At 38.0% G+C, this 14483-nt stretch overlaps 1 protein-coding gene across 4 annotated transcripts in view; it reads left to right on the forward strand.

Moving 5' to 3' along the window:
* Positions 1 to 14483, forward strand: part of Stam (signal transducing adaptor molecule) — an 83375-nt gene that overhangs the window by 32247 nt on the left and 36645 nt on the right. For all 4 annotated transcript variants that reach the window (XM_083112322.1, XM_083112324.1, XM_083112325.1 and 1 more), the window contains 5 exons: positions 503 to 718; positions 2220 to 2336; positions 4236 to 4344; positions 7562 to 7635; positions 10834 to 11036. In XM_083112322.1, coding sequence (XP_082968448.1) covers positions 503 to 718; positions 2220 to 2336; positions 4236 to 4344; positions 7562 to 7635; positions 10834 to 11036 — 719 coding nt within the window. The remainder of the gene's footprint in view (positions 1 to 502; positions 719 to 2219; positions 2337 to 4235; positions 4345 to 7561; positions 7636 to 10833; positions 11037 to 14483) is intronic.

Raw genomic sequence — 14483 nt, forward strand, 5'->3', positions numbered from 1 at the left:
GGATATAACCCGATCAGCCATCTGTATTGGAATTTATTCGTCAATACTTACGGATAGTTTCTTTGAGTTTGGGTATTTCATGGGTCAGCAAATATGTCACGACACTTTCACAGTGGCAAATTGTCCTGGGAATTATACAAAATTCAGCGTGTTCATCTATTTTGCACCAGCTGGCCTCCATGGTGGAGTGGTTAGTACCTTGTGCTATGACGTCAGGGGTTCCGGGTTCAAATCTCATCCTGGGCATGGGTGTTATTTGTGAATGTCCCTTCATCAATTTCATTTTATCATCACTCATTCCGATCTTCGCAATTAGTCAAAAGTGCAGAAGAGCGAAGTAACATAAACTAAATCAATCTATTTTGCACCAATATTACATAAAGAAATTTGTTTTTTAAAATTTAATGATAGTGTAAAGCAAAAACTGTTGTAAATTGTTGCATATAATTGCAGCAGAATAATTAATATTAATCGGTATTTTTTTTTTCTTGTCATGTTTTAGCCATTGAACTCTCACTGAAAGAGGCCCAGGGTTCACCAAAGTCCCAGAGCCTTTACCCTAGTACAAGTCTTGCCAGTGGACCTGCCACTGTCTTTGCAACCTCAACTCTAACAGGCACTGGCGCTAGCAGCAACACGGAGCCTAGGAAGGTCAGAGCGCTGTATGATTTTGAAGCTGCGGAGGACAATGAATTAACATTCAAGGCAGGGGAAATAAGTAAGTTGAGATGTAGCAGGAAGTTCTCACATGGATGGTACCACATTTCTTCATTAAATGTATCAAAATATAGTCGTACCTCAATTATATGTTTCTCAGACACATATGGCTCCAGAACTTGAATGAAAAAATTCAAACCAGGTACAGGATTCCCACTGACATTCAGCATTCAGAAGTGACAAATCTGGCTCTTTTTTTTAGAAAAAAGTTTGTTTACATAATTTCTAGATAATGCGATTTCAGTTTACAAGTTTTCATGGTTTTGTGTTAATTACATCATGTAATATTGCAATTTACAATTTCTACATAAAATTGCTAATCTTGTAAATAACACATTTTTTAAAATATTTTTCCAAGTTCTTTTAGTTTTGCTATAACATTGTAGATCAAAATCATTCCTAGAATTTTCTAGTCATGTTCTTTTCATATATCATATCTGCAGATGATTCAATACTTGTTTTATCTTTATTGCCTTGAAATCAAGGGGTCCCTGGTTCGATACCACGGTGGAGGCACGTATTGATTCATATCCAGTCCCAATTAGCCTTACTGTCCATAAAGTGGACTTAAAACACCCAACTCAATAAATCAATCAATATTTGTTTACAATAAGATACATGTGAAATTGACTGAAGCGACACTTTATCACCTTCAAGCATGTGTTTCTTAGCATTTTATAGGTTTGTCGCGTGTTACTCACAAATCCAGAATATAAAAAAGGAAAGTTAAAAATTTGTACTTACGTATGTGAGTATAGTGCTCTTATTGTAGAACGACGTTTCAGAGATTGACTATCTCTTTCCTCAGGTTCGTATAAAAACTAAGTACTTGGCATAGTACTGCGTCAAAAATGTAAAATGAGGATTGTGGTTAAGGGTTGGTTAGGGTACATTTAAAATATTAAGTTTTTGCTATTAGAAGTACGTAAAAACCAAGCCGTTCCCTAATAAAACTTGTACAGTAGACCTATTCACAGGTAAAAAAGTTAAAAAAGTTAAAAATCTAAAAAACCTGCATAAATCACAATGCAACCCAACTGTGGGTAGGAAAGGCCAAACCTGCAGGTTGCATTGTGATTTATGCAGGTTTTTTAGATTTTTAACTTTTTTAACTTTTTTACCTGTGAATAGGTCTACTGTACAAGTTTTATTAGGGAACGGCTTGGTTTTTACGTACTTCTAATAGCAAAAACTTAATATTTTAAATGTACCCTAACCAACCCTTAACCACAATCCTCATTTTACATTTTTGACGCAGTACTATGCCAAGTACTTAGTTTTTATACGAACCTGAGGAAAGAGATAGTCAATCTCTGAAACGTCGTTCTACAATAAGAGCACTATACTCACATACGTAAGTACAAATTTTTAACTTTCCTTTTTTATATTCATGTGTTTCTTGTGAAATTATTACAAAAGTGTAACTTGTGTGGTAATTCGTCAACTGAGAATGCAGTGGACGAATTGTTTACTAATTATTCATATTTTTTTTTCTTTTTCAGTTCATGTTCTAGATGATTCAGATCCAAATTGGTGGAAAGGACATAACCACAGAGGTGAAGGATTGTTTCCATCCAATTTTGTAACGGCAGACCTTTCAGTGGAACCTGAACCATTAAGTATGTTTCATTTGTTATTAACTTATTACTTTGAATACTTTCCCGGGTGGTGGTATGAATTTTAAGTCCTTGAATGTTAACAAGTTGTGTTAAGTTTTTTTCTTTCCCAATTCCCTTATGTTTGTCACAACAGGGATATATCATATTACTGAGCAAGAACGCATGAGTGTACAATTGAAACTTACCCATATTTCAGAATGTTATACAGGGTCTCCATAAAGTATTCATATGATAACAGCTCCAAATATCTGTACTGTATAAAGTTTGTCGGAAACAACAGACATGGCATTACATTCATTGACTCAAATTATATTTAGCTAATATACTTCTCATTATTAATAAACCTCTACGTGGGCACCCTGAGTGGCTTTCACAATATCAAGTCTATTGTTGAATTCACTCCAAGTGTTACGGATCATATCAAGGGTGATTGATGCCACAGCCTCCTCGATCCTGTACTTCAGTTCCACCAAGTCTGTAACTTTCTAACTCTAGACAATGTAATTCATTGTCATAACCCCACATAAAGAAATCTATGGACATCAGGTCTGGGGAATGATTGTTTTCCACAACCTCAACACACACATTACCTTTTCCTACACAGTCTCCATTTTACTGTTTTGTCGCATTGCATGGTGGTACTGGAGTGTTGCCAAATACATGGAAAATTTTTTTTGAGATGTTTTTCATGTTAATACTAACTACCTCCACTCCACTGCATAGAAAGTTTTTTTTATGGACACCATTTATGGGGTGAATAATATCTGGATATGCTGTATAACAATAAAATATCATGGATAAAAGCAAGGAGGGCCAAAAGGGCTAAATAAAAATCAAAGAAGGAGAAAGGAAACACTCGCCGGACAGTGGAAAAATTCAGATTTTTTGCTAACTTGGTAGCATCATCTGTGTGAGAAGACAGAGATGGAACCGGAAGTTGGGGCCCTGCAGAGTTGCCAGGTCCCCATCGAAGAAGAAGCGGAGCATATAACAATAAAATATCATGGATAAAAGCAAGGAGGGCCAAAAGGGCTAAATAAAAATCAAAGAAGGAGAAAGGAAACGCTCATCGGACAGTGGAAAAATTCGGAATTTTCGCTAACTTAGTAGCATCATCGGTGTGAGAAGACAGAGACAGAACCGGAAGTTGGGGCCCTGCAGAGTTGCCAGGTCCCCATCGAAAAAGAAGTGGTGCATAGAACGAAAAAATATCATTATGTACTAAGGTTTGCCTGTCCAACGTGCAAGCATTATATAATATCTACAGGGTTTGCTAAACTCTGATTCTAATTGCATTTACTTGTAGGATATTACACAATGAAGAACCGGGTTAGAAACTATAAGTCCTTTAATATTTGTCAACCACCTCACACTCACGTTCACATATAAGTTACTGTAAATCATGAAAAAATCATAAAAATAATTGCTTCACACGTTGATGGTGCCTGCATTATTCTATGTTGGGCAATCCCGACACAGTGCTGTGTCTCCTTGGTGACCTCAATGGGTGGTGTCTGTAGTAGTTCCACTCTATTCCGTGCAGTTTGGCCACCACAGTTTGTCAAGCCATACCTTCAGAACGACTGCGACTTCTGCAAGTTTTTCAGATTCTAGAATTTCAGCATCTGTCCAATTCTGTCTCGGGCATACACAGATGTTATCCAGGCACTAGTGAAATTCTGGGACAAATGCTTAAATGTAGTAGCTAATAAAATCAAGACACAAATAGTTTTTATTCAATTAAATACGTTCTTAGTTTGCACATCTAAAACTTCCAGTTTCATCTGAATATCCCTTATGTAATAGCATTAGCTCAGCCATAATAGCATGTACTAAAATGTCCGTATTGTGCCTCCAAGAACTAATCATTAATGTACATTGATTTAATTTTACTTCCAGAAACTGAAACCCAACAGAAAAAGTCAGTACAGTTCAAAGAAGCTGTGGAGGTGAAGACGCTAGAGAAAGAACCAGAAGAAGTAGAAATTGATGAAGAGAAGATTGATAGGTGAATATGCAATTTCTTCTGTTGATAGTCATGGCTTTCTCATACATAACATACCATCTTAATTTTCCCCTTTCTCGGTGTAAATAGTGTTCTGAATTTTTGGGCTCAGCTTGGTTGTTTTTCACATTTCTAACTACGTTTCAATCTAAGTTCATGCCTAAAAAAAATGTTTTCCGTCATTGAAGAAGGATGAAGGTGGACCCAGAAATTCAGAAAAGTTTTTTTCTTTTATGCTTTTGCCTAAATTTATGTTACAATGTTAGCAACATGTTACACAAAATATTGCATTTTTGTCCTGATAAATGTTTACTAACGTAACAATGAACTGATGTAATTTAAGAAAGGTAAATACCGTATTTGCCGGTCTATAAGACAAGCTTTTTTCCTTAAAAAATAGGTCTGAGAAGCAGGTTGCATCTTATACGCCTATACTACAGCGCCTTGAATAACGTAGTGTGGAAAACGCGCACGGTTCTGCGCTCTCTGGCTGGTTCCACTCGAAAATGATCAGCTAGATGTGCTGGTGTTGAACCCGGTGCTTGGTATTCGACTGCTTATAATGGAAGTAAACTGAGTTTTCGCTGCAACATCTGATTCTTTTACATAAAGCATTTCTATGAATGTGATAATTGCTATGATATTTGGTACAGTGGTCGCGAAGATATTAACGAACATTCTAGACAGTCGACCACATCCTGTTATCGTCATACTTCTGGAAGTTTTATTTGTTCTGAGTTAGACTTTTTCCTTGTGGTGTGTGACGAAGAAGATTAAAATGCATTCGTTCCTAGTTAGATTAGGTAAGATATTTGTTGAAAGTAGCTTATATACTACCTTATTATTTGAAATACTGTAAATTAATTATAAATTCAGTGATAAAGAATTTTTCTCAAAAATGTATATGCTGGCAAATACGGTATTTTGTATTTGGTACAGTATCAGTTACAATGTTATATTTCTAGATCCATAATGTATGAGGGCTGGGCCATAAGTCATGACAATTATATTTTTTCTCAAAAGTTAAACGGTGGTACCACAGTGTGATCATTTGTCCCACAGAACATGACTTCTTTAGTATGTGGACACTTCACTAGATGCCAGTATGATGAATGGTTATTGTACAGAGGGCAGTGGTAATTCATTGTTGAGTCAACTGCCGTGCCACAGCAGGAACAGCATTCATGTATCAGAATAGCTGTTCTTCGGGAGAGAAATGCCAGAGAATGCCACATCTTTTGTTCCTGTAATGCTCCTGTGCTTTCAGACTTGTAAACACATTAGGCATGATGCAATCTTTAAGGATTTTAGCTTATTTCCTTATCCTATACCTGACACACATGATCTGCATTGTTCATACAAGGTCCGCCCATAAAGAAACCGAACTGTCAAAAAAGAAGAACCAAACCAAATAAAAAGGTACTGTATTCTGGCAACACTGCAAAGAGCTATATTTAAACTTCCCGTCAGTGCACGTTTCAACCTGTTACAGGCAGTCTGTATCAGGACAAGCATGCGTCAGATGCAGGTCATGTGCAGGCGGTGTACAAAATACACACACCAATATGGAACAACATTACAGCATAAAGTTTTGTTACAAATTGGGTAAATCGTTTACCGAAACGTTACAGATGATAGGGGCAGTGTATGGTGATGCAGCATTATCAAGAACCCAGGTATATGACTGGTACAATCGTTCAAGGTGAATGTGAAAGTGTCGAGGATGAACCAAGATCAGGATGCCCTTCAACGTCAAGGAATGACGACAATGTGGAGAAAGTTCACAAGGACTGATCCACCATGAATTTGTCCCTGAAAACCAAACAATCAATCAGTGGTATTACAAGGAAGTGCTTGGTCGACTCAGAAACAGGATGAAGCGAGTTAGGAAGGACCTTTGCGATTCTGGCCAATGGTTTCCATTACACGATAATGCTCGGCCTCATACCACATTGTCTGTACAACAATACCTTGCTAAGCATTCAGTGACAGTGATCAATCACCCTCCATATTCTCCAGACTTATCGCCTGCTGTTTTTTTCCTTTTTCCCAAGCTTAAGATGGCTATGAAAGGGTGAAGATTTGACGACGTCTACGTGCATTTTGCGAACACATACTGTCAGTTACTATCGACAGTGTTTCCAAGACCTGTACAAATGCTGGTCCTCTGGTGATTAATTTGAAGGTGATAAAGTCATTTTAAGGTATTTACTTTTTTTCTTTCCTTAAAAAAAAGTTAGTTTTTTTTATGGGCGAACCTTGTATATTCCACAAATCCCCACACTGCCCTCTTCCATTTGTATATTTCGGATTTTCGTGTTGGTCCTACATTCTTGCATTAAAAAAGATTTTGATATACTGTTTGGCGAAAATGTGTACATCTCTATCAGAGAGCAGATAAACTCTTTTGTTGCTGTTGTTGAATTTTCAAGCGTAAGTGAATGAAGAAAGCATGAATGATGCAGTCACCCATTGCCATGTAATCTTGCCTCAGTATTGCCAGAATGTTTCATCATTCTTCAAAACATCATCACCATATTCAGTATGAAGTGTTTTAATCATCATAAAAAGGAAAGCCGTACACTGTGACAGGAGATATGTAATATTTAATGGAGCTGAATTTTTTTGACAAAGAAACAGGGAGGGGAAATTATAAATATGACAATGGGCACTCGGGCTCAAAGGAAGGGGAACATTTTTGTCAGTGGTGACTGGGTGAGAAGTAAACAAATGACTATCCATTTTAGTTTGTAAGTTGGCAGCAGTCTTCCCCTTCTTGGTAGGACTGTATGTAGCTATGTACATCCACATTGTAACATACATAGTCCAAGAAATGAAGATTTTTTTTAAAGAATTCATCTTTAGTATCCTTCCCAGCTTGATGCAGTACTTTTCAACAGCTATTCCTTATAATTCTAGATTTTTAGAACTTTTTCTGTGTGTCTCAAATTAATGTTACCATCTCCAAAGGTGAAAACATTAGAGCATATATTTGTTAAATTTGGAGTACTGCTGTAATTATTTTGTAGAAGGCACTTTACCATTCTGTCAGAAATACTTCGGGGTTCATGTACTGCTAAAGATGCAATGAATGGATGCTTAATAAAAATTAATGTATGTTTAAGCTCCACAAGTGTGTGTGTATTGAGTAGTGTCTGTTTTATGTTGGGAAATATATTGTTTCCAGCCATTATTCTAAATGGTGTGAATATATTTTCAGATTGTTACATCTTCTACATGAAGCAGACCCATGTGATGAGCAAACAGATACCCATGAAATGTTGCAGTTAGAAGGTCAGTAATGATATATCCTTCATTAAGTAAATATCTTATTTGGGTTGAGCTGATAGTACTCTGAAGCAACACAAGTGCTGATATTCCTAACAAATTGCCACTGATGCCAATACTTGAAATTTGTAACAATCTACTGGAGTTTACATTAAAATTCCACACAAGATAATAACTTAATCACAAAATTAATTTCTCCCCACAATGTTGTTCCAAAAATAATGAAAACATTCATTTTCCATAATGAGACTAAAAGCATTGACCAGTATTGGTGATAAAATTCCAACGGATGCTTTGTGATACCTACACCATTGGTATGAGCTGATATACTGCTATTGTTTAGCTTTATTTTTGCTTTTTGTGCCACTTTTGGCTAATTTGCGAAGATGGGGATGAATGATGATATGATGAAATTGATGAATGGACACTCACAAATATCCATGCCCAGGCTGGGTTTCAACCCAGGACCCCTGACGTTGTAGCATGATGTGCTAACCACTCCGCCATGGGGGCCAGCACACTGCTATCGTGTAACTAACTTCTCGCACACTTGTTACGGTTTAATACAGTGTAGCCCTTAAATGCCAGTGTGACATATGTTTCACAAAGTGCTTTTGTAACTTTTAGAGCATACTGTGACTCAGGCAATGTTTGGAAATACATGTTCTGAGTGATGCATGAACCTTGAGGTATCGCATTAGTAATTAGTATAGTTTAATTGATTCTGGCTATATTAGTGGGATTTTAAATTTGCTGCCTAAAAATTTGTTAGAAAATATTTTTTCTCAAAGTATCAGCATGTGCAATTCTTGCTATATGAGTGGTACACAGGCAATATGCAGGTGCTGTTTTGAATCCTCATTCCCCCCCACTGTCTATGCGAGATACTGACGAAGTTAAAATTTAAAAAAAAAAATGTTTTTCACATTCATCATCTTCGTCTACTTGATAAATGAAATAATTTTTTTAACCATAGGCATAGAGCCTAATCTGTATTGAACCAAGCAAGGTATAATTTGTAATTCTAGCATTCATAGTTTTCAAGTTATAAAATTTTATTTAAAATCTTTTTAAGTTTAAATTTCCCATTGAAAACACACTGGGCTGTTAAACATTCCAGCACATAGTGCAGTTATGAATTTAAGCATATTCCAGGTCTCTTGGTTAATTAAATCCAAAGTGAAAAGATAATAATTCCTTGTCATCTTTTTAAATACAGCATTACAATTTAACAAATGTATCTACGTATTTCTAACACGTGTCTATTACAATGACATTTGGCTTGTATGTGTCAGATTACCAACTCCAAATGCACAATTAACGATTTGCACCGAACTGTGTGTGCAAGAAATCTTATACAGTGAATAATATCACTAATGTACTAAAATATTGTGTTGCAATTGTTATCTGTTTGTGTATCCTCTGTAGAGTTTAAAATGTATGTCTTACGGGAACAATCATATACCATGTATAAACCAAACTTCTTGCTTTTTTAAGGATAAAGGGGGTTGAGGAGCATGCCATTTATTGCTGGATTTTTGTGCAAGAATGGAAATGCATTACGCATCTTTTATTAGGCCTTCAACAAATGTAGTTACTTTTGCAGAACCAATATTTACATTAAATTGATATTTGTTGACCATCATAACTTTATACACTCCTCACAAAAAGTTTGGAATATTGTTAGGTTAGACAATAGGTGATAGACAGGGCCTTGAAATGCAACAACATATGGTATCTGTCTGGTGGACGTCCTCGTCTTTTCGCCGACACATGCCACTGTGCCTATCACCTATTGCCTAATATAGTGTGTTTCCAAACTTGTTGTGCCTAAGTTGTGCCTAATATAACAATATTCCAAACTTTTTGTGAGGGGTGTATATAACATACAGGGAACAATTCATTAACTAATGTTCTTGTATAGGATTCAGTCTGTGAATGGCATGGTAAGAAACTTTATGGTGGAGAATACATTTAGTTTGACTGGGAAATGTAATGCTATACCCTTGCCATATCATGAAAATACACAGGGAGTATGGTGCTAAAGCCCCACACGGTTTTGATCTGAGCCATGCTGGAGGTGATGTGATCAGCACCATGCTCTGGCTGCTTTTACCCCCTAGGTACTCATTGATTAGAGACTGGGTTAGGGTTACCAGACGTCGGGTTTTCCTGGACATATCCTACATTTTAGCCTTATGTCCGCCACCTGGGAGGAATTTGAAAAATATAATAAATGTCCTATATTTTGAGGTTCACGTAATATTAATTAGGAATTAATTTGTGTTGAACAAACAGAAATAATGCAAGTTACAAGTCTATGGACTGCACTCCCAAACTCAATAGTGTTATTTATTTTGATTCAGTCATGCCCAAAAAGAAAAAAGTTTCTGCTAAAACATAAACAGAAGCAATTAATGAACAAAGTTTTGGGGCCACAGTCGGCTGATGTCACCATTCAGTGTCTGAGTGAAATTTCTTGCCTTGAGGTTTATACTGATGAAACAAGGTGTTTCCCATTCTTATTCAATATTTTGATTGTAAAGCAAGGGGTATAGAGAACAAAGTTATTGAACTAAGAACTAGATGAAACTTCTGGAACCATTTAAGTTATGGTAATCACTGAATATATTTGTTTGCCATTCCAGGTCATAATGAGAGAGTACTTTCATTACCATCAGCACAACTGAGTCATGGGAGAATTTTTTTTTTTTTTTTTTTTTTTTTGAAAAGTCTGTAAAACATTTGGTACTGGTGTTCAGTATAATTTCAAAGAGTTTGACTGTTCAGTTTCTCACAAATATATTTTGACTAAACCTGAAATTTTGATAACAATTAGCTTTTCTGAGAAGTGTCAGTTGAAACAAGTAGTAAGAGTATATTGATTACAAGGTTGAACATTTAGATTTAAGAATTCATTAAGAAATCATATTCTTTAAAATCTGAAAAGTGTACATTTTAAATTACTGGATCATGTTCTGGAAATGTGTATTATTTATTATAAATGTTTTGTGTCCTACTTTTCCCTCATAGCAATCTGGTAATGCTAGGCTGGGTGGGTTCTAGAGCTACTCTATGCAGGGACGTTCTGGAATGGGGAAAACCATGGTAATATAGGGCAAGCAAAGTTTGACTTAATTTATAGAGTATGGATATTGGAATGCCTGATTTAGTTCTAATCGCTTGTTTTGTGATGCATTTCAGACCAAGTAAATGCCATGGGACCGTTGATAGATCAGGAGTTGGAACAGGTAGACAGGAAGCATGCACAGCTGACGCAGCTGAGCTCCGACCTAGTAGAAGCTGTTAATCTGTATTATACCCTCATGAGAGAGCCTCACAACCAGCCTAACATTCCATATGGATACATGCCTCAGCACCAAGTGCCACTTCCTCCTCATTCTGCTGTAAGTTCATCAGAGTATTTAAGTGATGTAAAGTCCCAACTATAGTAATATTAGTTAACCCATTGAGTAGTATGTACATTCGAGGCATATTTTTAAAGTAAGTTCCGTTTTGCAATTAGGCTGTTGTAGCCCTGCACTTGCTATTTCGCACATGCATGCTGAGGACCTGCATCTATGGGCTTGCCACAGATGGCAGTACGCAACAGTTTGCCCAAGTAGACAGTTGTTCAGGTGTGGTTACAATGCATCAGACGATTGAAAGTCCCGCCGAGTGTGAACTATGTGCTGTCATTCGTTTTCTAAGTGCAAGAGACATGAAAGTAGCCAAAATCCATCGACAGATTGAAGAAGTGTATGGAAACAACGCTATGAGCAATAGCATGGTAAAAAGATGGGTGAGGGCATTTAAAGATGGCCGTACAAACGTGCACAACGAAGTGGGCGACCGTCCGTCATTAAAGATGACCTGGTGCAGCAAGTTGATGAAAAAGGTTGCTAAAACAGATGATTTACGATTTCATCATTATCTACAGAGTTTCCGGAAGTGCCACACAGTGTTCTGTATGAAATTGTGACAGTCCAAGACCGGCTTATGCTACTCACTCATAGCTCCCCAATATCCTCATGATGATGGGTTGCCACCGGACCTATACACAGGCCGAAAACCCAGAGACTGAAATCAGGTGGACTCGAGCCCATGCCATCCCGCAGTCGGAGTCCAAAGCACAGCACCTTAGACCGCACATCCACAGAGAAGGGCATAACAGTTTGTACCATTCTTAATAGATTTTTATTATTTAAGATGATAATCATAATAGTTATAATGAAAGATACAAAAAAAAATGCTTGTAATCCATTTTTTTATGCAAAACCTCTCTACATGTTGGCAACTTAAAAATTGTACTGCTCAATGGGTTAAGGAGTTGCTGAACTCAGTTGATTTACTATTACTGTTGAGTGTCAGTTTCCAGAAAGCCCCGCACTACATTGGCTAACTGGCTGAACTCCACCCTGGCCCGAATTATCCTAAATGCGTCGGTTCCCGCACGGTGTCTGGTTAAGTAACAGACGCACAAAGACGATATATACATACATTTAATGTCTATAATACACATATACGAAGGACTATACAATAACTAAACTATATACACGAAGGACTGTCTGTTTTGCTGTAGAATGTCTCTACAGCGCACTTGTGACCGCGCGCGTGTGACACGGTTCTTCTCACGATGACTCTCTGATGACGACTGTTCTTTTCTCGTGGCAACGCCCAAGCTAAGAGCCTGGCTCACCTCTCGGGACGTTCCCGAATTTACCACCTCTCGGGACGTTCCCGAATTTACTTGTGGGTGTGTAAGTTCCCGAAATCAAGTATGCGGGAGGTTCCGCAGTTTCTTACTCCCACACACTTCACATGAATAACTCACACATATACACAAAAATGGAAAACAAGATTAAAAACACTAATTATATGCATTGTTCACCGAACACACTCCCCCCCGTTGAAATATTAATTTCAACCACAATCAATAATTTCAATGCAGTACACTTATGTCTCCTTAGAATAGGAGAGAGGAGCAAGTTTCACAATTGGACGTCTGTATTGCCCATCAGCTGTTCGCACTGTCACTGATCGTACTAACTTGTCTGGTCCTGCATGAACTTTCACTACTCTTCCTAGCTTCCATTGCTGTGGAGGGGTAGATTCTTTCAACAACATCAGATCTCCTATCTGTAGATTTTCCTTCTTCTCCATCCACTTGGGCCGCTGCTGGAGTCTGGACAAGTACTCTGTTGCCCAACGTTTCCAAAAATGTTGCGTCATTTTTTGGATCAAATGCCACTTAGACAAACAATTCGACGTGGATGTTGTAAAGTCTGCTTGAGGTACAGCCAGTAACGAATCACCGGTTAAGAAGTGTCCTGGCGTGAGTGCCGTTAGGTCATTTGGATCACTACTCAACTCCGTTAATGGCCTCGAGTTAAGACACGCCTCTATTTGTGTCAATAACGTGATGAATTGCTCATAAGTGAGTAATGTTGAGCCCATAACTCTTTTCAAGTGATATTTCACTGCCTTCACTGAAATTTCCCATACACCACCCCAATGAGCTGCTCCCGGTGGATTGAAATTCCATTGTATGCCTTGCGAGGCCGTAACATCTGACATCGATTGGACGTGCTCTTTTTGTCGCATGAATTGAAGTAGCTTTTTCAATTCTCTGTTTGCCCCTACGAAGTTCGTTCCGCAATCGCTGAAGATCTGGTTAGGTTTACCACGTCTGGCCACAAACCTACGTAATGCAGCAATGAATGTAGGCGTTGATGCATCATTTACCGCTTCCAAGTGAATTGCTTTGGTTGCAAGACACACGAAAAGAGCGACGTATCCTTTGGTGATTTTTGAAGACCTGAGTTGGCAACTCTTTATTGAAAATGGGCCGCAGTAATCTACACCTGTATTTGCAAATACTCGGCCTGGATTGACGCGAGGGGCTGGCAAACTACCCATGAGTTGAGTTGCTGTCAACTGTTTTTCCTTAAAACATTCTTTGCACTTAAACACAATTTTTCGAATTAAGTCCCTCCCTCGTATAATCCAAAAACGTTGCTGTAGGACAGCGAGAAGTAATTGTGGTCCCGCATGCAAATGTTTCAAATGTTCATGTTTCACGATGAGCTCTGTAAGTTTATGTTCACGAGGTAACAGAATGGGATGTTTCTTATCAATTGTCATTTGTGCATTGTGTAAACGTCCACCTACTCTCAGAATTCCCTCCTGGTCCAGGAAAGGAGTCAAATTGAGTAATGGGTTGTTTGAAGGCAAAGGATTCCCTTTTTTCAAATGCTTTATTTCTGTAGGGAATGCTGTAATTTGTGCTTGTTTCACTAACACAAGCAACGTGTGATTAAGTTCGCGTGCTGATAGGGGTCCAAACTGACGTTCATTAGCACTTCGCTTGGTGTTATGCATAAATCTGAAGCACCAAGCCGCTACTCGTTGGAGCTTTGATAAGTTTGAATACTTGTTTACTAATAACTCCTCCACCTCGACCGAAGACTGTAATACGAGAAGACCCTTTTTTCTCTCTCTCTCAACCTCAGCTGTTGCTGCTGCGTTGACCGTGCGTGTAGGATTGAAGGACTGATTACGTAACCACTGTGGTCCGAAGAACCAAATATCACGTTCGAACAGGGTTGAGGGAGAAATTCCTCTTGTCGCCAAATCAGCTGGATTCTCTTCACTGCACACGTGGAACCAATTCTCTGCAGGGAGAACGTCGTGTATTTTAGCAACTCTGTTGGCAATAAATGTACGCCAATTAGAAGGAGAAGAGTTTATCCAACACAAAACTATTGTAGAGTCAGTAAATGCACGGATCTCTGTAATGTTCAAATGAAGAGCTTCCTTTATTGTCTGCAGCAAACGTATGAGTAACACTGCAG

This window comes from Lepisma saccharinum, chromosome 26 (genome assembly GCF_977018435.1).
Source record: "Lepisma saccharinum chromosome 26, izLepSacc3.1, whole genome shotgun sequence".
NCBI lineage: Eukaryota > Metazoa > Arthropoda > Insecta > Zygentoma > Lepismatidae > Lepisma > Lepisma saccharinum.